The sequence below is a fragment of the Carassius auratus genome, unplaced genomic scaffold, assembly GCF_003368295.1.
Source record: "Carassius auratus strain Wakin unplaced genomic scaffold, ASM336829v1 scaf_tig00214714_1_2670353, whole genome shotgun sequence".
Taxonomy (NCBI): Eukaryota; Metazoa; Chordata; class Actinopteri; order Cypriniformes; family Cyprinidae; genus Carassius; species Carassius auratus.
Genome location: NW_020527778.1, coordinates 1,364,140 through 1,390,242, shown reverse-complemented (window position 1 = coordinate 1,390,242; position 26,103 = coordinate 1,364,140). Strand labels below are relative to the sequence as shown.

General features: G+C 35.4%; 3 protein-coding genes across 7 annotated transcripts in view; all 3 read left to right on the top strand.

The window, feature by feature from the left end:
• The first annotated feature begins 48 nt into the window (after nt 1-48).
• On the top strand, nt 49-5,217 carry LOC113092780 (ADP-ribosylation factor 1-like). The gene is made up of 5 exons (XM_026258520.1): nt 49-188; nt 921-1,076; nt 3,035-3,145; nt 3,262-3,386; nt 4,237-5,217. The coding sequence occupies exons 2-5, from the start codon at nt 929-931 to the stop codon at nt 4,396-4,398; spliced, it is 546 nt and encodes a 181-aa protein (XP_026114305.1). The 5' UTR covers nt 49-188; nt 921-928; the 3' UTR covers nt 4,399-5,217.
• Nucleotides 5,218-7,070: 1,853 nt separating this feature from the next.
• On the top strand, nt 7,071-17,603 carry grb7 (growth factor receptor bound protein 7). Its single transcript, XM_026258487.1, has 15 exons — nt 7,071-7,219; nt 10,506-10,671; nt 11,483-11,624; nt 11,934-12,090; nt 12,960-13,081; nt 13,221-13,295; nt 13,377-13,514; nt 13,639-13,749; nt 14,399-14,497; nt 14,604-14,684; nt 14,829-14,948; nt 15,792-15,849; nt 15,955-16,042; nt 16,124-16,217; nt 16,319-17,603. Exons 2-15 carry the CDS (start codon nt 10,508-10,510, stop codon nt 16,463-16,465), a joined length of 1,596 nt encoding a protein of 531 aa, XP_026114272.1. The 5' UTR covers nt 7,071-7,219; nt 10,506-10,507; the 3' UTR covers nt 16,466-17,603.
• A 2,206-nt stretch (nt 17,604-19,809) lies between these two features.
• The window catches only part of srcin1b (SRC kinase signaling inhibitor 1b), a 49,700-nt gene continuing 43,406 nt past the window's right edge, over nt 19,810-26,103 (top strand). For 4 of the 5 annotated variants that reach the window (XM_026258456.1, XM_026258453.1, XM_026258454.1 and 1 more), the window contains exon 1: nt 19,810-20,091. The gene's annotated coding sequence lies outside the window, so the exon portion shown is untranslated. Of the gene's footprint in view, nt 20,092-20,142; nt 20,585-26,103 lie in introns of those variants that run through there. The other variant, XM_026258455.1, reaches the window with a different exon arrangement.

Below are 26,103 nucleotides of genomic sequence, written 5' to 3'. Positions count from 1 at the left end.
AATCATTCTGATTGGACCCTACTCATAGAAGGCGGGATTATGTGTTGTTCTCCTTTTCTGATTGGACTGTTGTGTCTGATGGGCGGGACTTGTCAAGCCGGTGCGTTGAGTTGTGATACGCCATTTTGCAGTGACAGCGGTGCGATAAAACAGTGGAGACAGAAAGCTCGAGAAGTCCCTGTTCAGAGGTGATTTTATTTCGCTGCATACATGATAAACATTCTCACTTTTTGACGATTATGTTAAATTCGTTAGTCATTTATTAAACTGTTTTCAAATCCGTCATTTGAAGTCCCAGCTGGCTGCTCTAATCTTCTATGTGAGTTAGCTAGTCGGCTAATTTGCTAAAGATGATTGGTCCACAAAAAAAGTGTTTTTGCGAAAAAGCCTAACATAACTCTCATAATATGTGTTCGTGCTTAAACTTCTTTTTCGAAACATCTTAAGAAATTGTTCTTGGTCAACAGTGTTGACAATGCTAGCTATCCTGCTGTTATAACAGAGATTTGTGTCATTTGAAATAGCGTTATATTTTGAAAAATTATTAACGTTAACCGTTAAATTAATCTCACTTTTATGTCATGTAGTAATTACACTAAATGTGGACGCCCTGTCAGTCTGTCCAGACACGTCTGATAGAGTTGGTTCATTTTATTAGACATTTATTCACATTTACACTAAATGTGCCTTATATTTTATAATAAACAACCATTACATTTATTTGAAGTGTCTGTCCCAGTTTCCAACACCAATCATGATGCATGATTTGATGAAAGTTCGTATATTTAAAGACACTGCATCGTCATTAGAGGGCCTTGTTTTCTAACCAAGGATTAAATGGGGCTTTTGAATTGAAATGTTATGTGATGTATAGCCTCTTTTTTAAATTGTCAATTTATGTTCAACTCTTATTTTTGCAGTGTAAAGCATGGGGAATATCTTTGCGACCCTGTTTAAGGGTTTGTTTGGGAAGAAGGAGATGAGAATTCTTATGGTCGGTCTTGATGCCGCCGGTAAAACCACCATCCTGTACAAACTCAAGCTGGGAGAAATAGTCACCACCATTCCCACTATCGGTACGTCCGAAGGAATCATCTGTTGTTTGTTTTTGCCATTGTTTGGTATCCTGAAAAAGAAGTTTAAGTAGTATACTTATTTTAAACTAAAAATAGGAAAGTATGCTTTTAGTTTAAAAATTGGTTTAAGAAATTGGTTTTATGTACTCCTCATAAATATACTTAAAATGACATTTAAAGGTACAATTTGTAAGATATTTGCAGTAAAATATCCAAAAACCACTAGGCTAGTGTTATATATTTTGTCCAGCTGATTACTAACAATATCTCTAATGTTTTCAACTACTTGTAAATCAAGAGAAAATCCCCATTCTAAACAGTGACACGGGGCAGTGCTGTTGACTGTCAATGACGTTAGTTACCCTTTGTTACCGCCTTTAGTGACGTAGAAACCACATGACAACAGTGTCATGGACAAATGCGGAAGTAGCTTCGCGACAAACTTCAAATGGAAAGAGATGCCGATCTCGCTCTTGTTTTACTCGACAGCTGAGTTGTTCTGATTAGTATCTTTACAGAAAACGTATGCTATTATAATGATCAACAAGATTAGTATTATGGGGCGTACATGCCAAGCATGGGGCATCGCGTCTCTAGACCTGCGCGAGGACGCGTCTGATCCATAGTCTGATCGCGTCTTTGAATTGACTTTGTATGTAATCTACTCACGCAAATCGTTGAACTCCGTTTTAAATCCATGATTTATCTTTCCGTCTGATTGATTGCTGTCAGCGGTTGGGTAGAAGACAACAAATCCCATCATTTAACGCTCCTTCTTAGCGTCATCAAACCATGCGATTGTTTTGGTAGTGCACCCTCTAGTGGCAGGCCGTACAACCTGTACCTTTAAGTGTACCTGACTTATAAATATATTGAGCTATACTCCTAGAATCCTTGTTTTCATTATTAGACGGTAGAGGGCACTAGTGCACATCTTCTAGACAGAATTTCCAAAAAAAAAAACAAGTGAAGAAGAAAAAGAAAACCTAGATACTAACACATGAAATCTAACATGATCATCTGACACGAAACTGCATCAAAACTGTAACGTTATGGAATTCAATGTCGACTGATGAAGAGGTAATAATTAAGTCAAATTTTGGGATGTTGCTCGACTCCATCTGCGTTTTGATCATCATTCTGAATCCAATTCATAGTCTTTTTTCAGCTTTTTGTTCAAAATTTTATTTCTTTATTTTTATGAAACGCATTAAAGTGTTTTTAAAAAAAAAAGAATGCATGAAGCTAGAATAAAATGTGTTTGTTTACAAACAGATACCCTGTTCTTTCTTTTGATGTTTTGTATGTTCAAATATTCATACAACAAAATATATACAAATTAAAACCTAAAAAGGCACTTAGTAGTATATTTAAAGTATGATGTAAAGTTCACTTAAAGAAAATGTATAGTAGTATAGTTGTAGTATAAAACTACTTAACTAGTAGTTTACTGAGACTATACTTCAAAGTGTGCAAAGTATTTAATTAGTAAACCATCAGTATACCTATGAAATCACTTTTAGTATAATTGCAGTACAGACAACGAACATAGAGGTAAACTAGTTGTGTATTCAAAGTTTGCTACTGTTATACTTAAAAGTATACTTTAATATACTAGAAAGTGGGCCAATTTAGTTCCAAGGAGTATAGAAACCGTACTCTTACAGGTATACTACTAGAACACTGATATTTGTATACTTGCTTCATAAAGTATGCTTAAAAATATACTTGAACTTTATTTAAGTATAATTTGTAAAATAAACTTGAAGTATGCTACTTTTTGGTAAGGGTTGTCAATCTGACTATCTCACAGTTTGACCTTGACTTGTGCATCACTGTGCACAGAAGTCTTTTGTTCTGATTATTTTCTGTGCATTGCTATGTATGTGTTGAATTTGGGTCTGTAATGCCCATGCTTTAAGCTTATATTCACCTGTTGTGTCCTTTATGTGCTCCAGGTTTTAACGTAGAGACGGTAGAGTATAAGAATATCAGTTTCACGGTTTGGGATGTCGGTGGCCAGGACAAAATCAGACCACTTTGGAGGCACTACTTCCAGAACACTCAAGGTATGGGAGCCAAAAACTATCAGGAGGAATCTTTTGCAGTGCAAATGGTACTGTGAGAAAATAACGTTCAGTGATTATTGTAGTAATGATTATTTTTCTGATATTCCTGGTGCCAGGTCTGATCTTCGTAGTGGATAGTAATGACAGGGAACGAGTTAATGAAGCCAGAGAGGAGTTGACGAGAATGTTAGCAGAAGACGAGTTGCGTGATGCTGTGCTTCTCGTTTTTGCAAACAAACAGGTGAGCATCACTTCTCTGAGGCATCTCGACGATATTAAATGCAAATTATAAAAGCAACTGAGATAAATTGACTTAATACAATACAATACACATTTATTGTCAACCATGATTGAAATTTTCCTTTGACCACACCAGCAAAAACCAAACACACTTATAAACACATAACTATCATTATACTAAATCACATACATTTTTGATTAACAAATCTGATTGCAGAAGGTACAAAGATCTTTTATAAATATTTGTCTTTGCTCTAAGCATTCAAAATCGCCTCCCAGAGGGCAATGAATCAAACTGATCACACAGAGGATGATGAGTTGGGTCTTTTAATATACTCTCCGCTTTCCCAACACATCTTGAGGTGTAAACCTCACCCTACTTACTCTGTGGTCGGCCAATGATTTTACTAGCTGTATTAGTGACTCTTGCCAGATAATTTTTCCGTTTACAATTTAGATGCCCATACCATGAAGTTAAATTATAGGTCAGCACACTCTCCACCAATGATTTGTAAGCAATCTCCAATATGTTTTGATTTACTCCAAACCTTTTTTCAATATATTATTAGTGTTATCCACTAAACTCAATTTAATGTCTATATATGTGCCAAGGTATTTAAAAGGATCAGCTTTAAAACAGAGAATAAAATGTTTCCCTTACCCACCTGATGGTTACATCAGAAGCAATGTGTGCAATCAAACTCTACAGTATTTTAGCACAACTTTAAATGGTCAAAGTCAGACGTTATTCTGAAAATCCTTAGTTGAGGGCAGTTTTAATATAACTTTGTCTCTGAAATATAATATGTTTTTGAATCTCTGCTATTGGATTTGTCTCTTGTCCATCACAGGACCTTCCCAATGCCATGAACGCTGCTGAGATCACAGATAAACTGGGCCTTCACGCCCTTCGTCATCGTAACTGGTACATCCAGGCCACCTGCGCCACCAGTGGAGACGGGCTCTACGAGGGGCTGGACTGGCTCTCCAATCAGCTGAAAAATCAGAAATGAGCTCATCTACAGCCTCCAAATCTGTGTGTGTGTTGTTGTATGAATGGGTAGGTGTGCGTGATTTGTACGAGAGAGCCATACAAACACACACTGCTAAAGTACTGACCCAGACTTTGACTGAACTCGGTATCCCATGTTCCCCTCTTTCGTTTGGGTTTGGGCATTGCTGATTCAGACTGTGTTTGTGTGTGTGTGTGTGCGCGCGTGTGTGCATAGTTTATCTTTATTATGCATGTTGTTCATGTGTGTATGAAGGCTTTATTGTCTGTTTGCTTGGTTTGGGAATGACCCTGGCGTGCCTTTTATACACACACACATCTCCTCTTATCGTTCCACCTCACAAACCGTAATACGTCTCTCGTTGTTTTTGCTCCATACTGCACCACGTGTGGTTTTCACATGGCGAAGAAAGAACCAAGGTTGTCATAATGCACCTGCAATAACTTAGTATTCCAGCGTTACTGGCCTGCTGAATATACAACCTGTCTACTTTAGATATAGCGTTTTAAATTGAGACTAAAAACCTGCCCTTTATCTTTAGGAAAAATTGTGGTGTAACCTGTATCAGGTCAGGATAGCTTCACCATCCTTGATCGTTCTTTTCAGTCATTTGAAAATCAGGCTGTTTTATTTTCGGCTCTTCAGCTCCATTTTGGTGAATGTGGGTAGTGGAGTCGTGGGCCGATCTCTGGTTTCCTGCTGTACACTACCTGTTTCCAGCCGCCACACAGACCCCAAGCACAATCACAGACTGCTGAACATTCCCCTTCCACCAAATTGTTGGATTTGATTTGAATTAAAACAAAACATCATATATTACAAGTTTCTTTGTTTATTTTGTGTGTCCTGGAGAATCTTGCGGGGTTTAAAAATTGAAAGTTTCCAGTTGAGATTAATGCAGCGCTCCTAAAGTAATATTTTCCCAAAGATTATTTTAGATTTTATCAAAATAAATTGGTTGCTTGAGTTGTGTCTTGTAGATCAGAGGTTTTATGAAAACCTAAAAAGTGCTCACCAATGTGTTTTATAAGTTAACTTTAGTTTGGCTAAACAATTGTTCCTTTGAAGTGTATTAAGTGAATTTTATGTAGATGATGTATGTTTAGTTGATGATTTGTGTGTGTGTGTGTGTGTGTGTGTATATATATATATATATATATATATATATATATATATATATATATATATATTCAGCAAGTAAAATCTGATTAAATTGATTGTTACAACATTTTGGGTTGGTAACATTCTCAATGTTTTTGAACGTCTCTTATGCTCACCAAAGATGCATTTATTTAAATAAAAATACAGTGAAAATTTTAATATTTGTGAAATATTATTACAATTTAAATAACTTATTTCTATTTTATTATATTGTAAAATGTAAGTTATTTCTGTGATGCAAAGCTGAATTATCAGTATCTTGACTCCAGTGTCACACGATCCTTCAGAAATCATTCTGATATGCTGATTTGATGCTCAAGAAACATTTATATTATTATTCATGTTGAAAATAATTATTTAGGAAAAATGTGCCATGGTGCCATGGTGTTTATGCAATCGTTAAAGCTGTGCTTGCTAGTTATTATCCACAAATAGCAATAGTAACTATGGTATTTTACTGGGAAATATGATTACCATGGTAAATGTGTATAAAGGAAAAGTATAACAGATGTACTACTTTTGGTAAACCTTTAATTGAGAGATGCAGATCAGAAAGAGGTAATAATTTATGACAAATTGGATGTGTAATATTACTTTTTATAATTATTATCCAAAGTAAATTTTCTTCATAGCATGTAAATATGATATTAAAACGAATGTATTCAGTTATAAAAAAATATAGTTGACTACAGATTATGAATGACCCCCCTTTTAGTCCTTTTTAGACTGCAAAAAAAAAAAAAAAAAATAGAAAAAGAAAATTCAATACAAATAATGAAATATCCGAAAAAATAAGGAGAAAAAAATAATTAAATACAAATAATGAAATATACGAAATAACAATAACATAAAAAAGAAAATTAAATGCACATATGAAATATACACAATCTATTAAACTAACTTAACTAACCTAACTAAATTAACTTGATATTGCTCAAAGACTGAACTTCCCTGCCATGACCTGACACATTTAACACTAATGTGGGGCAAGCTTTGTCATTGGACCATTTCTTTGTGAGGTCACATTTTATGGCTTATGTTATAGATATTTTGTTCTAATTTCAGTTGTCAATAGGCATCCTGAAATATAATTAGTGTTAATTTGGCCTCCTTTTTTATATTTCACCAAAAAAAAAAAAAAGAAAAAAAAAAAAAGAATAATTGAGTCATCCTCATGACGTTCCAAACCTGTTTGATTTCTTACGTCTGTCGAACTCATAATATATTTTAAAGAGTATTTGTTTTCGTCCATACAAAAGTCAACGGACTCCAAAAACAATTTTGGGACGACATGAGGGTGAGTAAACACTTTGTCAACATTTAATCAACTTTAAAAAGTCAAGACATAATCAGTTGAAGTTCAAATACGTGGCTTAGAAGCACCCTGTTACGTAAAAGCACGTGGGCTGTTGTAGAAAAAACATCATGAGCTCATCATCTCCGTCTGTTGAGTGTAGGCGTGAACCTCCACGCCCTTCCGTCGCCTGTGCGTTCACGAGCTCCGCCCACGCGTCAGGTGTTCAGACAAAACCCTACTGGAGTAAAGAGGATGTTACTCATGCCTGCTGGACATGATGAAACACTCCACAAACACTTTAACTTAAGCGTGTGTCACCGTAAACCGATACCAGACAACAAGAAGCGGACGGTGTACATGCAGGTGAGTTATTTACACTGTTTTAACTCTATGATTTACATTAAACTCTGCATATGTCAACATATTAATAGAAACTAAACTGTTAACGTATTCTCAAGTGCCTCTGAGCCGTTTTACAACGTGTCCTGATATTCGAAGGTTAGTGATTTAAAGTAGTTTTATTTTTTGTTTAAACTATAATAGGATACGTTTTCCAAAAGTGACTGATTAATAGGGTTAATTCAGGTCAAAAACATTTCAATGTGAAACTACTACTGTCATCCAAATTATGGAGTTGACCCTTTAATGCTGTTTACAAGGTACTCCAGCTTGCATGGTAATACCATGATACATTTTAGTTAGTAAAAGTGGCATAAATGTCTGTTTATGAGTATCATCTGTACATCTAGAACAGTGATTCCTACATCTGCCTGGTATAAAAAATAAAGCATAAAATTGGTTAAAAATATGAAGCGTGACGAATGTCATTATTTTAAAGGGGTCATATGACATTAGTAAAAAGTACATTATGTTGTGTATTTGGTGGAATGCAATGAGCAAACACACTTTTTTTTCACATAATGTATGTTATTGTTGCTCCTCTATGCCCCGCCTTTCTGAAACTTGTCGATTTTTACAAAGCTCATCGTTCTGAAAAGCAAAGTGTGCTCTGATTGGCCAGCTATCTAGTGCATTGTGATTGGCCAAATACCTCAAGTGTGTGACGAAATGTTAAGGCCCTTGCCAAACTGTGATGCGTGTCCTGCCGCGGCGATACAAAAGTCATAAAACCCATAACAAACGAGGCCTTCCAGTGGGAACATAATTTCGGATGTGTTGCATTGCGTATTGCGCTGCGTAAACATAAAACAATGTCTGGATTTGTGATTGGAGAAACGACACTGTTTAAAACTCGCATTGAATCATCAATATACTTACAGGCTTACAGAAGCCCAGACAATTGCCCCACTTTATAGAAACAGCCTTTGTGTGTAGACGGCATAGTAGGATACTCTCCCAGGAAACGGTCCTTGATAAAATGCGCTGCACACTATGAATATTTAGATTGAACTGTTTTGGAAAAGTGTTGTTAATACAACTTAGCCACTGATGTTTAGTTGTGTCCTCTTTTGGAAAGCCAAACAAAGTAGTTTTGCTTTCACAACGAAACACAAAGTGTATCCACAGCATGGCGCCGGTGAGCAACAGCGAGAATAAAAGTTATGCCTTCTTTCTTTGTGTGAACATTTGGGCCAGGATGGGGGTGGATGGGGGGCCAGCACCAATTGGGCGTGGATGGGGGGTGTTGGGTCGTCATGTGACACACAGCAGTCACAACAGCAGCTCTTTATACGAAACATTCCAAAATGTATCAACTATATCATGAAATCTCTTGATATCTAACCTTTATTATGTTGATCTATAGTGGATGAGGGTCAAAGCAACCTAATAATGTAATCTATTAACCATGTACAAACACCTGGGTGTCATGCAATAACATTTAATACGACTGAGTTTATATTAAATGTGAATTTAACATTGAATGTTAATGTGAATAAAAACATTGCAAGTTAGGCTACTAATCATAACACTTTCACTGTATAGAAAGAGTGCAAAGACATTTTCACTGACAGTCCTAGAGGTCAAGCGCTCTCAGAATGACTCATCTGATCACCTGGTTGGTCATTGCATTCATAAGCTCAACAGCATAATGTGTGATTGGTTATAAAGCACAACGCTGTAAAAACACGTCTCTGGCTCAAGTTTGAATCGGCGTGGTTCTGTTATATAGAAAATATTAATCGCCTATTTTTTTTCTTTTTGATGCCTTTTGATTTGGGCGGTGTTATGCAAATCACCCCACACAGTGACATAGACATGTGGGGGCATGTTTAAACGAGGTTTTAGGAGGTCATGGAGGTTTTAGGAGGTCATGGTAGCTTTTATAAAGAATATCTCTTTGGGTTTCAGACTTTAGTCTTTGCAACTTAAGGGGTCTTATCTATTCACAAACAACTTGTAACACTCCAAAGAGAAATGAAAACTTGAAATTGCATCATATGACCCCTTTAAAGAAAGAAAGCAAGAAAGAACAAACAAACATAAGAAAATGTGGATGTGTTTCCTCGCATAATTATATATGCTAATAGATCTTTTATTTATTTAATATTAGTGACTTAATACTGAATTATATCCAACATGAAAAAAAAAAAGAATAGAGAAAGTTGGTTAAAACTGCTCTCGTTTGTCTCAAGAACTGCTTTATTAAGTATTAAAAATCTTGTTTAATTTTGCATGCACTTTTTATTGGTACAGTACAGTTGTTCTCATCATTCGCTGAGCAATGCTATATTACACTATTGTATACTACTATGTTAACAAGTGATGAAACAACATCAAAGCAGAACAAACACAAGCTTATCATCCAGAGAACGGAGCAACAGGTGCACAATTATTTGTACTTTCATTTCTCCAATTTGTTTGCACGCCACATTGACTGTAATCACGTTTGGTTTGAGGTTGTGCTTATGTTGAACCTGCAGACTCTCTGAACTGCTCATTTAATAATGCATGCTTAAAAGAAACCCTCAAATGCATTTTCGCTTAGAGCATGAAAATGTGGTCTGTGTTGTTAACCCTCTTTGTTCTTTGATGTAAGTAGAGCCCACAGCCTTGAACAGGGACAATGAAGCTTTATTTGTGGAGAGTGACATCACCCTTTTAATTTGACAGGTGCAAGATAGTGTTTAAGTGTGTTAGGTACAGAAAAGAAAAGAACTGTGTGTTATTTGTCTAGTTTCATAAATATAAGAAAGTGTATTTGGTTGATTGCTTTTATACCAGGGAACAGCGAACAGACTTGCTTAGAAGTGTTGACATGCATTCGTTTATTATTCACTGTGTGTTTTCTGGTTTAAGAGGTGAACGGTTGAGTTTCTCTGTCAGCTTCCTGATTCACAAGTTCAGACACAGTCAACATATGAGTGTCTAGTCAACAGTTCTGTTTCCTTTAGCAACAGCGAATAAAAGATTAGAAACAAAAGATTGCAAAAGGTGTGACTTAAAGACTCGCTTACACAGACTTGGCACACGTCATTGTTTTCTTTTTTGTTCTTGGCAGAAAATCAGGTTCGGGCATGTTGAGTAAAATCTATTTTTGGGAAGGGAAACTTAAGAAAACAAATTTTTATATATTTTGACATGGTTGGTGTAGAGTAGCAAATATTTCTGTATATGAGTCGCACCTTGAAGTGGTCAAATCTTTTCAAAACTTTTTCAAACGGAGCGTTTGTCTGGTGTCTCTCGGCAGTGATGGAGGTGAAAGGCTGCAGGTCAGAGCTGGAAGTGTTTAGGAGGTCGATGATTGAGACCGTGTCCAGAAGAGATTCGGTGTCTGTGAAATGTTCTCCATCTTCCCAAAACCTTCAGATGTCAACACCTCGAACGATGCCTCTGACTATCAGAAACACTTACAGGTAACTCGTGGCACTCGGTGCTTATTGTAGTATTTGACTGTGGCTGAAAATTTGCTTAAAAAACAAACTGAAAAAAAAAAAACGGCAATGCTGTGATTCTCTTTGTTTTATTTACATTTAATAAAAAACTTAATTTAATAGATATAGATTTTTTTTAATAACCTATCTTGATATTAATTTTTCATTTAATTAACATTTATTTTAAACTAAAGCAGTAGTGTATAAACAGCTTTTAACAGTTCAAAGTTGAATTTAAAAATGTAATTCTGTTTATTTATATTTAACCTGCATGATTGTATTTAATTTAATTTAAATTACTTAACTAAATTGAATCAAATTTTATTTCATTTTAAATTGTATGAACCGCTCCAGACAGTTCTAAGTTTAGTTTAATGATGTAATTATATTTATTTATATTTTATTTAATTAAATATACATTTTATTTCATTTTAAACTATAGCAAGAGTCTATAAACGGCTTCAAGCTGTTCCAAGTTCCTTATTTATAAATGCTAATTTATAATAATTTATATAATTTTATTGCATTTTGCCTTAATTACTTTTTTATTTTTTTAGCAACAGGTCCACTTTTTTACTTTATGAGTAAACATTACTTGTCTTATTGAGATTATTTATTTCTTAATGCATGTTATAAAATATGGTTAGTGTTCATTTGATCAAGTCCTGCCTTTATTCTGTTTATTCTGTTAAATATCTTGTTTCAGCCGGAAATATTTCATTCTATGGAAACAAAATGTGTTGATGTTCTTGATGCTTTTTACTTATTATTCTTCCTGGTCTTGTGATTTAAGCATTCCAACTAAAACGGAGTTTCGAGCTTCATCTGCACCTTTGATTCCCAATCCGTTTCCGGAGCTCTGCAGTCCGACACACTCTCCGGTGCTGACCGGGTCTTTCAGCGGGAGAGATCCTCCCTCCAACAGCAGCACACACGTAAGCGTGCACAGTTTCATCTGTGACACAAATGACAGACAGTTGCCTGTGGCACTATGAATTCTCAGTAGTTATAATAGGTGACAGACTGCATGACAGGCCATCCTCAAGGGAAAAACAAGCATGCATGTACACAAACACATCACAGGGCATTCAGTTCAGAGACTTGTCAATAAAAATACACAGCACAAGCACATTCTTTGGCACTCCAAAAAAGTTCATGACCTCAAACAAACAAAACACTGCATGCATTTGCATGCATCTTAGTTTCCGAATGATTTACGATCATATTCTTGTGTGTTTTCGTAGGTGCTTCGGGTTTTTGGGGACGCCACACACAGTCGGTCGGTTTTGGTGACATCTGGGACGACGGCGCATGATGTTTGTCGTATGCTAGCGCATAACGCACACTGTACGGACAAGGAAAGCTGGGCTCTCATTGAACATCATTCTGCTTTAGGCCTGGGTAAGACTTGAGGATGGTGTCCTTGCACTGAAACAACATAATGCAATTGCTAATACTCTCCTCTGAGTTCCATCTTTCATAATGTAGCTTATTAATACAAATACTTTCATAATACAATGTAAAATTGCATACTTCACCTACAAAGGAAGTCTAATAGTAATGAGATTTGAATTGGAAAACAGTGGGTTGCTGCTTTGCATTCACTTTGTTGTTTGCATGCACTTGATTTTGCTCTACAAAACAAGTTACTATCTAGTGTTTTTGCTTTTGACAAATCGATAATGTTCTCACACATTCATGACTCATTGTTTGGATAAAAACACTGAATACCAACTCTAATGCCACCTTGTTTGTGTAGAAATAATGTTAAGGCAAAAGCTGTCGTGTCTTATTGTGCTATTATAATGAGTGATTCTTTGCTGAAAGAAATTGGACCCAGGGGTGTTGTGGAAAATACACAGCATTGAAATGAACACAACCTGTTATACAGGCTTTACAGTAGCTTTAGTTGTGCTTTTGACAGGTGCTGGATTGGACGAACCTTTGGTTTAGATGGCTTATGAATGACAGTTCAATTAGTCAAGTATTTAGCAACATTTTTTTTTTTTTTATAATTGTTTTACAAAACTATTTTCATTTAATGAATTTTTTTTATTTAAATGTTAAATGTATTTTTATTTATACATTTTATTGAATGCATTTTACATTTTTTTTTTATTCCGTTTCAATTTCAATAAAATGTATTTTTAATTTGTAATTTAATGAAACTGTAATACAATTTTATTTAAAGGTTCATTTAATTTAATGTGTAAATTTTTAATTTAAATGGTTTATTTTTCAAACTTTGCATTTGTTTTTCTTCTCCCAAGAGCGCTGTCTGGAAGACCATGAGCTTGTGGTGCAGGTTCAGTCATCCTGGCCTGTAGAAAGCGACACAAAGCTGATCTTCCGCAAAAACTACGCTAAGTACGAGTTCTTCAAAAAACCTGTGGTATGAAACCTCTTTATTATCATCTTCTAATTTATCTGAAAATATAATAGAAATATTCACAATTCTTTTAACTTAAATGATGTTACAACTACCAAATGTAGACATTTTTAGTAATTAGTTTTTTTTTCCTGTAATGCAGTTATTTTTCCCGGAGCACATGATATCGGACAGCGCTGATGTCACTAAAGGCATGACATCATCAGAGCTGGTGCAGGTATGTTGATCTACAGCTTTTAAAAACATAAAAATGGCAATTATATTGTCTTCATAAAACCAGTAAATGTCTCCCTTGTAGAATATGGTGAAGAGTGGCTCCTGTCCAGAGATTCAAGGCTTTCTCCATGTGAGAGAGGGTGGGAAAAAGTCCTGGAAGAAACTTTATTTCGTTTTACGACGCTCTGGACTGTACTGCTCCAACAAAGGACAGTCAAAGGTGCCACACACAAACAAAAACCCATTCACACACAGACACACACACACACACACACACAGTGCACAAAGTGTATATGTACACATGAACATGCATGCAAAGTCTGAATGCATATGAATGTTTGTAGGAACCTCGACACCTGCAGTTCATCGGAGATCTGGAAGATCTGAATGTGTTCACAGTCTTCAATGGCCGTAAACTTTACGGGGCTCCAGGAGAGCATGTCTTCTGCATTAAGGTAGCCAATAGGAAAAGTCTTATTTTGGTTTTATTTTTATACTATTATAGTTTTTATTAATATTTTGTATCCATTTGTATTTTTATATTTTCAGTCTTCATTTATGTTTTAATAAATGTATGTGCTTTTATTATTATTATTATGAGTGAGTGATTTTTTTTTTAGTATCTCAACTTTTTTTTCAGTTAGTTGCAAGAACAACATAAAATGTTTTTATTTTTAGTTGAATATTTTATATCTCATATTTGAGATATATATATATATATATATATATATATATATATATATATATATATATATATATATATATATATATATATATATATATATACACACACATAGAGAGAGAGAGAGAGAGAGAGAGAGAGAGAGAGAGATTCATTGATGTTAAGTTTAGTCATTTTAATTTCTATTTATTAGTTTCTATTAAAACTTTTTATTTTTGGTTACAGTTTTAGTGACAATTTATGAAAGCAGTTTATAAAGCACTTTGATTATATTTAAAAAATGCAATAGGTTTTCTTTTAGGGTTTGAGGTAGTCTATAATAATGATAATTATCTTTACATAACAGCAGCAGAAGTCTATGGTATATCCTCGTGTAGACCGCTAAATGAACATGAATGTGTGTGTGTGTGTATGCACGCTAGGCCTTAAAAGACAGGTTTCGCTGTCAGGATTTGAAGCTGATGTGTGCCGACAGTGAGCAGAGTCGTACATGCTGGATCACGGCCTTCAGATTGTTTAAGGTATATGAACACACACACACACACCACACACACTCGCTATGAAAAACACTGGACTAGCTCCATCTGAAACCTGCTGTGTGTGTGTGTGTGTGTGTGTGTGTTTTAGCATGGGAAACAGCTCCAGTGTAACTACCAGCTCTCCCAATCCAGTGCCAGACTTCACAAACCATCACGACAAGACTCCAAGGTACAGAAAACATCTCTCAAACCCCAAAAAAGTAATCCATACAACTCGTGCACTATATTCTGAAGTGATATGTTGGCTTTGTGTGAGGAAGGGATTGAAAATGCTTGTTATTCACTGAGCTTCTCACACCTGTGTCGTCGTCAGTATGCAGACCGAGAGGAGTCGATGGTGGCCATGGATTTTTCAGGGAAGAGCGGCGGACGAGTGATTCAGAACCCACATGAGGCCCAGAATGCCGAGCAGGAGGAAGGACACAGCTGGCGGGTGTGTATGTGTATTTGTGCTCAGGAGAAACAGTATTCATGCTACACAGCGCTGAAACATGCTATGAATGCCTGCTGTATTGTGACGCCCAGCCTGAGGCTTCAGGGTTTGTTATGCATTTGTAAAAAACAAGTTTGCATTAACTATAGAGTACGGTTGTTTTTTAAAAGATGCTTATGAACTCCCTTGAGTCTAGTTTTAAAATTTAGTTTATTTATATGTTATGTTTATGTTTTTGGGGTTTGTAAAATATTTTAATGTTTTTAAAAGAAGTCTTTTCTGCTCACCAAGGCTACATTTATTTAATCAAAAATACAGTGAAAACAGGAATATAAAAATTACTATTACATTTTAAAATAGAACAATATTCATAATAATAATAATAACAGTTTCTATTTTAATACATTTTAAAATCTTAATATATATTTGTGTAAACAATATTGGTAATAGTTGTTACTCCCCTTCAGTCATAAAAAGATGCTGTTAAACAGATATAAAATTCTAGTGTTAATATCTTAATTTTTGAAGATTGAATGTGAAATTATTGCATAAATAATATGTATAATAGTAATTTTAGTATTTCAACTTACAGTATTGTCAGTTAGTTGCCAATACAGTATATATGTAATTTATTATTATAATTATAATATCTGTATTCTATTTTATCTTTGTCAATTAACAAAAAAGAAAAAAAAAAGAAGAAAAAAAAGATTTAATTATTTAAATTCTAATAAATAATGAAAATGACTTTTTTTTTTTTCTTGGTCCAGAAACCCCAAGTTGATCAAATCTTTGCTCACCTATCTATAGATGTTTCTTTAATGGGGTATTTTTCTGTTTCAGAAGAGAGAAGCTCTGCGTCACAGTTTACCCACCAACGGTCACGGGCCACAGCTGTCCGGTGAGTGTCTTGCGTCTCGCGTCCACACGGACATCATGTAAAATGTTATCAATGAGAAAGAATCAGTCATTACTTAAAGTTTTCTGTATGTGTGTGTATCTACAGCGGTTCATCAGGTTCAGCCGTGGTTCCATGGGGGCGTGTCTCGAACTGAAGCTCAAAGGCTATTGGAGGAGCAGGGTCAGGTGGACGGGTGAGATTGATCTGATGTTTTTGTGTATCATGTAGGTTTGCACTGTGAAGTTGTGTTTAAACAGGTTTCTCCTGTCTGCAGGATGTTTTTGGTTCGTGACAGTCAGCTGCACGCGCAGTGCTTTGTGTTGTCCTTGTGTCATAAACTGAAGACCAAACACTACCTCATCATTCCCGTAAGTCTTTGTCTCGCTGTGCTTCAGGTTGTGGATAGCTGAAATACAATCCATGAGATATTCTCATCTTGATTTCTCTTTTTCATTGTCTGTATCTGTAGTTAGAGCAAGGGGATAAACAGTACTACACGATGGACGATGGTGTCACACTGTTCACAGATCTGCTGCAGTTGGTGGAGTTTCACCAGATCAACCGCGGCATCTTACCTGTGTGTCTCAAACACCCCTGCACTTGCATTGCACTCTAAACCTTCACCTTTGACCTCTCCCCCAAACCTAGGACCTAAATGACCCAGCGCCAGTCTCTGGACCGTTAAAGTTCTCATTTTATGACTCGAAGTGGATGTCAGGACATTCACAGTTTTTCATAATCCCAACCTCCCTCCCCTTGCAGAAAAAAGAAAAAACTATATTTCTGTGCATAGTAATTCTATTTATTTTTTATATACCTCTACCACACTTTAGAGCGCATATAGGTCTTTAATATTGGTTATCCAACCAAACAAAACTCTTAATAGTTTATGGACTATTTGTTTACAAGCTATTTGTATTCATCATCCTTCAATCCGGGAATGTTTCTGAACTGGAAAGTGCAAAATCATGTGGGAATTCCTGCTATTGCTTCCTTCAACACTGGGGGGCGCACTGATGCTTTGAATGCTTTACTGTACCTTATTCTTAATTTATGCAATTGTCACGTAGGGATACTTTAATGCATATCTGAAGTTGCAGAAGGATACAATTTCAATGTAGCAGATTTATTATTATTATTTTTGTTCAACACTGTCTAATTTATGGGTGTGTGTTTATTGTTTTTTTTCATAATACTGACGTTTAAGATCATCGAGGCCAGTTTACGTTTCCTTTTATGCTGTATTTTTATTCAGTTTTAGCATTGTTTAGTACTTGTTCTGGTTAACAGCTGTACTTGGTTGTGTGTATGTAGGTTAATTCTGACCAAAACCTCAAACTGAAGTTGTAAATAAGTAAACAAGTGTTTGTTGTTTTAGTAGTTTTGATCGTGTGTACTTGTGTGTGTTTTTCGGTATGCTTCAGTTAACTTGACATCAGCAGTGCATCAGTTGTCAGGTCTCCTCTGTGTTGTTGCCATGGGGATTGTTCCTTTAATATTCAAATGAGGTCATCAGTCCAGGCTGCAGTATGAAGGCTTTATATGCTGATTTGCTTGACTCATTTTGAATCAGATGATTGAATGAGATGGTAATTTATTCAGATGTAAGCGAGGTGATCACCTCAGAATGAATCATACATTAATCCTATATTATAAGGGTAAATAACGGAGACCGTGATCAGTCGGTGAGTCAGTGAAGGACACATCATTCATCCTGACAATATTAAATATCAATATAGTGTGAACATAAATTTAAGAGTGTAGTCAAATTAATAATCAATATGAAATAAGTTCTGATTTCATCTGAGTCAAAAAAGGAATAGTTATCTACATAACTGTTGTGAGCTTGGATTAATTAATTTGCATTATATTAATCTAAAAATGTATGCATCAATGCATATTATTATTATTATTATTATTATATAAATTAAATTTCAATTTTATATTTTAATCATAATTAAATTAGCAGTTATTTACTTAGTTATAAATATTTATAAATGTTATATTTATTTTTATTTTATTACTAATTTATAATTATTTGGTTTCTTAATTATACGTGTTTTCATAATATATATTTAGTCAGAAAATATACATAATATTATTGTATAATTAATCATGAAATAACAGATAATTATAATATATACTTTTAAGTTTATTTATAATTATGTAAATTATATATTGATCTATCAATTTAATAGCATACAAAATTGCCATTTTTTTATTTTTTTATAAATTATATGTTTATTTAATAAACAATAATGGCAAACAAAGCTTTGGATTTCACTCATGTATTCACTGTATTTTATTTTTTACAGTCTTCCTTCTAAACATTGCCATTAAGCATTGTTTTGGCTTGTGACTTTTGTGCCTCTGTTGTCATGAAACATATCTTTTGTCTCCACTAGCTTGCCGTAGCTCCACCTTACCTACCTCAGACACTCAACCGGTCAGCCAGCCCTCTTATTTATTTATGAGGTATGATTAATTTAAGATTGAACAATGTCCCCAAACCTGCATAAAAGCTTCATCTCCACCTTTCCAACACACACTTTTGTCATACACACACACAAACACACTCAGACTGTACCTTAATGTGGTGTTTGCAAGGTGAAGCACTGCTGAAACTATAGGTCACAGACACACAGAGAACAACACACGAGACTCTTCTGAGTTTAAACATGGTGCTCTAAACAGATTCAAATCGGTTTCATTTGATCAAGATCAGGAGTTTGATTCATTGTTCCAATTAATGTATACATGTGCAAGTAATTCTGAAATCTTATGATTAATTATTCTTACCTTCCGAGTTAAAGTAAGATTTAATAAAATGAAATTGGCCTCAGTTCTGACTGACTGCACAGTGCTTCGAGTTGCATTTTATTTATCCATATTTCCTGTAGTTTTAAGGATAGAATAAAATGCATTTTGATGTTAGATGTGAATGGAGCTTGTCTCTCTTCTGAAGCTCAAATAACACTGAGATGTTAATGTGACAGAAGTGGATTGAATTTCAGCTTCTCACGTCTGTCCTCTCCGAAGTGCCTTTGCTGATCAGTTCATTTTTGCCTGATGACCAACATAATACAGCAAATCAGTTTAAGATGTGTCAACATCTTTTATTACAATCTTAAAACACTTTCATTTGCTTTTACATTCTGAAGTTTGTATTATAATATAATATTATAAAATTAATTTATATTGTTTTAATATTAGTATTATATTTTTTCTAGAATATTGTAAATGATTTAAAATAAATATAGTTGATAGAAATTACATTTTAATCTATATATATATATATATATATATATATATATATATATATATATATATATACTTGCTTCGATTTTGTGGCATTTGTTTATTATACTTATTTCATTTTTGTGTAGTGTGTTATTAAATGTTTGATTTATCGATCGATTACAGAATGTTTATTTTAATATATTAATTAAAATAAAAATATTTAGATAATGTCTATTATTTTGTTTTACAATGAAATATTAGTACTATTATATAATTCCGATTTTTTTAATATATATTTTGTCAAATAATACTGTATTATATGCACTTGCTTAGAGTCTGTGTTTTAATACACTATAATTACTTTTTTTGAATTACTAATTTTTGTGCAGTGCATCATTAATCATTAGATTAGATTAGATCATTAGACATTAGATCATTTAATTGATTAGAGATGACCTTCACTGTCTGTATTTCAATTCTTCTCTCCTGGCTTAATAATATTTCCAGAGCTGTACATGCAAATCATGTACTCTGTGGTTCAGGTAGTGTTGCCATCCTGCAATTATCCTTCTTTTTTCCCTCCTTTACACCCATCCGACCCGCCCCCTCTTTCCCTCATGATGGTTCAATCCATGAACCTGCTGAGCACCATGTGTAGAGTATCGGTTCACTGTACCTTTAAGAGGAGGAGGGGGGGCTTCTGGTGGAGTGGGGGTTCATATGAATATCAGATGAGCTCAGTTTGTGCCATGCGGACATGCACACACACGTACACACACATACTCCGACACAGACACTCACACACACCACACCGGCCAGCAATAGGCTAGTGCTTCCCAATGAAGACACAGATCTGAGACAGAGAGAGAGAGAGATCAGGATGGGTGTTACAGGAGAAACGAAGGAGGACGAGGCTGTGTAACACACAGCACTGAAAGATAAAGCGAGGGTGGGTGAGCAGACTGGAGGAGAGGAGAGGACAGACAGCACCAGCCTCAGCAGGTATGTGGCGTTGCATCACCGTTATCCTCTAGGACTGAAGATTCCCATCATGAAGCGGGCTGAAGAGTGCAGAAATGATCCGCTGAGAAACCACAAACTGTTCTGGTTTCACACTGACAGATACTGAGATCTATGCGTCCACGTTTTCATCCTATTTAATACTGAAGCTCCAGTTTTGATTGCATTTGAATCTTTATTCATAAGGCACTTTTTGTTCTAGTCTTCTAGAGTTGGAGGGACAGACAGACAGGCAGAGAGAGACAGACAGACAGATGCATGTGGATTTTAATGGACTGTGCACACGCGCTATATGAACTCCTGTAAGTGTGTGAGCAAATGCGGTGGACCGATGGGATGTGGTGACTGTCTCTCCATCATCTCATGGACCGCAGAGAGAGTGAGACCGCTGGAGAGACAGACGAGAGAAAGAGTGATCCGAGAAGGAAAAGTCCATCCTCTGCGGGAAAATGAGGAGTGATTTCCAGACAGCAAGGTAAAGGAACATAGGTGCTTTTGAGGTGGAAGCAGAGCTCTGGAAGTGTACGCTAGTTTGATCTGCGAGGAAATATCCTTGTGATTAAACCATGAGATGGGAGGGAGGGATATCTGATGGACTGAAAAACAGGGAAGCCAAGAGATATGACAGAAGAGGAGGTGGAGTGAGAGGAGCGAGAACTGAGCTGTGGAGAAAGAGATGAATGGAGGAAGAGAAGCCCGGGCTGACGTTCCCATCAATCCATGATAAATTGGCAAATATTGTAGACTTTCATGGCTCCTGTGCTGAATGAAGCACAAATTGATCATTTCAAACTGTAATGACAGTTAGTTCACTTAAAAATAATATTACTTTCAGCATGTTTTTTTTAAAACCTTCTTTTAGTATATAGTTTGAAGAAGCAATATTGGCATCCATTGACATTGCATGAACAAAAACTCTGAGATCTTCTTTTGTTTTCCACAGAAGTGTAAAAGTCATACACGATATTAGTGTAAGCCATGAGGCGATTAAGCTTACATTTAAAAAAAAAATGGAAAATTTATGTTTTGGCCATTAATTTACACAACAACAAAATTTTGTAAACGTCATATGCATTCATGTGTGCAGATGCGTAGTATTTCAGTGGGTAATAGTGGAACCGGGTAACAGGGGCCCATTGCGAGGAGAGGGTCCACAGGGCACAGAATGCCTAGCGAACATTGGACAAGCAGGTGTTTGTTGGTAAAGGATGAGTAGGGAGGAGAGTCTTTTGTATTAGACTCTCATTTTTGCTTTTTCTTAAGATTTTTCAGTTTGAAGACATTATTTCAAAGTAAAGAGATCTGAAATAATAGTGAAGGTGATTTTAGATTGGCATGAAATGTAAATTCATCCTATCTGTTTTCTAAATGAATCTTAATGATCTTATTGTGAATGATTCATCCATGTTTCATGTAATTTTTTTGTTGTAATTTTTAATCAGAATGTTATACCAGGACCTTCTGCTGAAGCGGCAGAGTTCTCCAATCATTTTGCCTGCTTAAACCCCCTCTCCTTTCTTACAATTGACCGCAAACTAGAATTCATATCTGCCGCCATCCAGTCAACAACAAACAGATGTTTAATATTAACAACATAAAGCTGTCTTTTCATTGAACCATTTATTGAAGCCAAGTAGCAATAGGTTGCACTTTGAAGAGTTTAACCAATTAAAACAGAAGGTACAGCAGCAAAAACTGGCTGTTTAACATTTTAAATTCTTTTAAACATGCAAGAAATCTTGACTAACATCATTTCTGTGAAGTTGACTTTGGAGAAATAACATTAGTCAAACAATAACGCTAAAAGTTCAGAATATAGATCCATAAATGTGAAGTGTCTAAGTGCAACACCCCTAGTGGCACCAAATGGAATTGCAGAAATAATGATTCTTTCCAAACATGTTTCTGAAAGTCACAGTGTTCACGCTCTTTAGGAATACCAATCTACAAATGGTTTACTTGTTTTTTAATGTTAAAATTGGAATATGAAAAACATTCATAATATTTATTTTACTTCAGCTTTAAGATTCAGATATGTGGCAGAGGATGATGATGGAAGTCTTGGTTGACTGCCATGATTAACATCTGTCTGAGTGTCTGAATGTAATATTAGATCCTTAAATGCATCAAACCCTCCAAAGACTTTACAGCTCCATTCGTGTATTTTAACATCACATTAAAGGACTGTAAGACAAAAACAGCAAAGTATTTGTAGTTGCTGCTCCACTGCACCAGGCGAATGTTTTCTTGTTTGGTTTGTTGATGGTACATCTCATACCTCTGAGAGTCATGCGGCATCTGATTGTAATGCTTCACTCATCACAACAACACCTGAGTCTCGATGGGACGGTGTGTGTTTGGTGTCTGAGATAAAGAGAGAAAGAAAAGTTGCATGTGCATGACAAAGCAAAAAAGAGGAATAAGGATCATGAAGATGTGTTTCTGTTGGGATGTCATGAACATCTGTCTCTCTGTCAATGAAGCTTCAAAAGCTGATGCTGGAAGTAGATTCAGATACCCAGAGGAGTAAGACTGAGTGTGTTAGAGAGAGACATAAAAGTGGACAGACAGATTAAGAAAGGGAAAGACTCAGAAGAATGTAATTTGTTTGTGGAAAATGGAAAAAAAAGGTCTTTAGAAAAGACTATCTACTATACTTTTGTAAAATAGGGTGACCAGATGTCCTTGTTTTGGGGATTTTGGTGTGTTGTCCCCCTTGGATTTGGAAATGTCCCCATTTCACAGAATGTTCCAAAACAGCTAATAAATACACTGCAAAAAAGCCAAGTAACACAAGAAGAAGCATAAAGTTTTAATTTTATACATTATGTATATTTTAAAAATGTGCCTTTAAATAGTATCCACAGTTTGTGAAAATGAAAATATTAAATACAATTAAAAATGTAAAAAATATTTGTTAAATTGTTACATTTTTCTTATGTTCTATATTTATATTTTATTGTAATTGAATAGAAAGTTTAGAAGAACAGTATTATTTTCTTAATAATAAAATATAACTATTTTATAACATTGTCTTTACTGTCAATTATGATCTATTTAATGTATCCTAGTAATTATATATATATATATATATATATATATATATATATATATATAATTCATTAAGCAATCTGTATTGTTACTATTAATTTATTGTTTCATTTATTTGTATTTAGAAACTGTGATTGCTGTTTACCATCTCTAGTCTTCAGTATGTTTGATGAATACATTTATGCATTTGCCTGATGCTTTTATCTAAATTGACGTGATTGCATCAGTATGTGTAAAAGAAAGACTGGCATGCTGGCAGAATGTGTATTTGGTCTGAGATAATGAGTGAAGTGCTTTCTAAATAGATCACTTAGCTGTGTGTTTAAACATGCACAAACACACACACATACACACAATACCTTGCAGGAAAAAGCCCTCTCCGCAGTGATTTTATTAGGTTGACGAGCTTAAATTTTGCTCTTGCTGACCACAGCCTCTCTCTCTTTCTCTAACTCACACGCTGTAAAGCTTCACACTTGATTTAGCACATTTGCAAGATACCATCCAGAACATACCATGCACACGCACACAGAAACATCATTATAGAGCAGATGAGCTCCCTGCGGTGTTATCTAGTGCTGAGGTGACCGCGTGCATCCCGCTGAAAAGATGCGAATTAAATTCCTCACTCGCTACTGAGGACGGAAGAAGAGGGAGTCAGCTAAGGAGTAAATGAGTGCCAGGAGAGATGGGGTGGAAGAGGCTGATAGGGGAAGAGAGACAGGCTCTGTTACTGTGGGTCCCTGTAGACTGCATGGATTAGGAAGACAGGCGCATGTGCAGCGCCCATGGATAGATCATGGATTACAGTGATGCATTGATTAGCAGCACACAGACATACTGCAATACTACAGTTCAATGAGACAATGCATTACAGAACATTACAGAATGACATCATACAGTGCAAAACACTGTACAGTACAATACTAAATATGCATATGGCAAGTGACTGAATGAGACTTGAAATGCTACGTAATTTTTTCTTGTTCTAGAACAGTGATTGTTATGGCAGCTGTTAGTCTGTTCTGATCGGTCTGACCTTCATAGTTTTAACAGCCTGTATCAGAGCCCGCCGGACAGCTGACGACTGGATATAGGTTGCACAGATGTTGTCAATTAGTTTCTCAGCCGAGGTGATAGAGGAACTGGAGAGGATCAGCGATCAGTCTGACCTTCTCACCTTGAGCGTGACTGAGCACTGATGCTCCCTAAGCCTCTCTGCATGAATGACGTCTGCTAAATGAGGCTTGATAGACCAAATACTGTTTCGAATTGTTTATTCAAATCTCTATTTCCTGCAGGTATTCTTTCACGTTCATGAAACCACATTTCCCCTTAACCGTGCTTACAAATCTCACAGCACCTTTTCCTAGATAAAACAGCTTCTTCCCATCGTCTTCATACCTGCGTCTCTGGAGATTCAGTCCCACACTGAGCTCTCGCTGCTGAACGCTTCAAACGCTCAAACCTCACGCCGCTGGTGAAGCAGTAAAATATGAAGTGATGAGATGTCAAGAGGGAGAAGAGTGTTTACAGTCTTTCATTTGGGTTATGGATCGTTCCATCAGTGTCACTCACTTGGGGTTCGGTCCGTAAAATAGACTTTTTTGTTATGAGAAATTGTTAAGCTGTTGCTGTGTGGTTGTAAATGTGTTCTGAGTATAATATTATTATAAAAAAAGTGAACTGCTCTGCGTGAGATTTTTTTAAATTATTTTTAATAGAATTTCTTGGTAACACAGTAGGCTACTGTAAAAAAAAAAATTCTCAGGTAAAGTAAAATGTGCATCATTTAGTTACATTAAGGGTCAAATCAAATGTTAATAGCACATTACAGTTTTTCTCAGTCGCTTCAGTGCATTTATCAAATCAGAAATGAAATTCTCTAAAAACTATTTGTACAACCTCCACATCATCTAGTCATTTATATACATCATAAAACCAGTTTCTTATTCCTTTTAACAAATTGCGATTGCTTTTGTACATTCATGCAATTGATTACGCACATTTATCTGCGGTTTCCTACATTATCATTTGCTAATGTCATGTTGCTCAAAATGTATTATATAGTTTTCTGTGCAATAGTCTTACCGCTCAAAACATCTAGTCTTTAGTTCATCGTATAAGTCATTAAATGCAAAATGGTTAATCTAGTTGTCATAAACTGCCAAGCACACTTTTTATATTTATATTTAAACATTATTATTAGACTTTATGTCAGTTTGGCATGAATTGTGCAAGTGAATCTTTACTAATGAAGATAATGTTGATGATAAACCAATGATAAACCATTTCTCTGAAATAGCTCAAAGGTTCATCTCATGAATCTTCAGTTAGAAAGCTTATACTGTATAGACAGAGGACAAAACAAGAGTTACACATTCTGAAAATGGATTGTCATCTTTGTGCCCATATTTCTTTTTCAATTTCTATATCACAGTGACATTGTAAAGGTTTTTTATATTTTTTTTTTGGGTCAGACCACTAGTACTGTAAAAGTGTAACTGGGAATTCTACCCAGTCTCTTTCAATCAATATCCCACATACAGTATTGTGTAAATGTGTACGTTTGAAATGGATATATGGATATATACTGTAAGCATATGGCATACTGTTCAATACAGTAACTGTCGTCAAAAATCTTGCCATAGTTTCCATCAGAACATCCCTCCAGAGTACACTGTTATATTGACAACATGACTAAGCGATTTGACTGTCTTACCCATAAACTATGACACGAGGACTTGTCATTCTGATGGCACAGACATGTTCATTGACATAGATATCTATTTTTGAGAGATGAACTAAGGATTTTGAGCAAGACATTGGCTTTTGCAGGGAATCTGTGGTGTTTTGCTATTTGTACCAGTTCTTTTGAGAAATGCACCAAAGCAACTGAGAAAAACTGCAAAGTTAAAAGTTACACACTTTTGTGTACAGCTC

Coding starts and splice junctions, on each gene's coding strand:
- LOC113092780 (XM_026258520.1), top strand. CDS start 929: ATGGGGAATATCTTTGCGACCCTGTTTAAGGGTTTGTTTGGGAAGAAG. Junction 1,077..3,034: donor CACCACCATTCCCACTATCG/GTACGTCCGAAG, acceptor TATGTGCTCCAG/GTTTTAACGTAGAGACGGTA. Junction 3,387..4,236: donor TCGTTTTTGCAAACAAACAG/GTGAGCATCACT, acceptor TGTCCATCACAG/GACCTTCCCAATGCCATGAA.
- grb7 (XM_026258487.1), top strand. CDS start 10,508: ATGGAGGTGAAAGGCTGCAGGTCAGAGCTGGAAGTGTTTAGGAGGTCG. Junction 13,082..13,220: donor AGTTCTTCAAAAAACCTGTG/GTATGAAACCTC, acceptor CCTGTAATGCAG/TTATTTTTCCCGGAGCACAT. Junction 15,850..15,954: donor TCACGGGCCACAGCTGTCCG/GTGAGTGTCTTG, acceptor GTGTATCTACAG/CGGTTCATCAGGTTCAGCCG.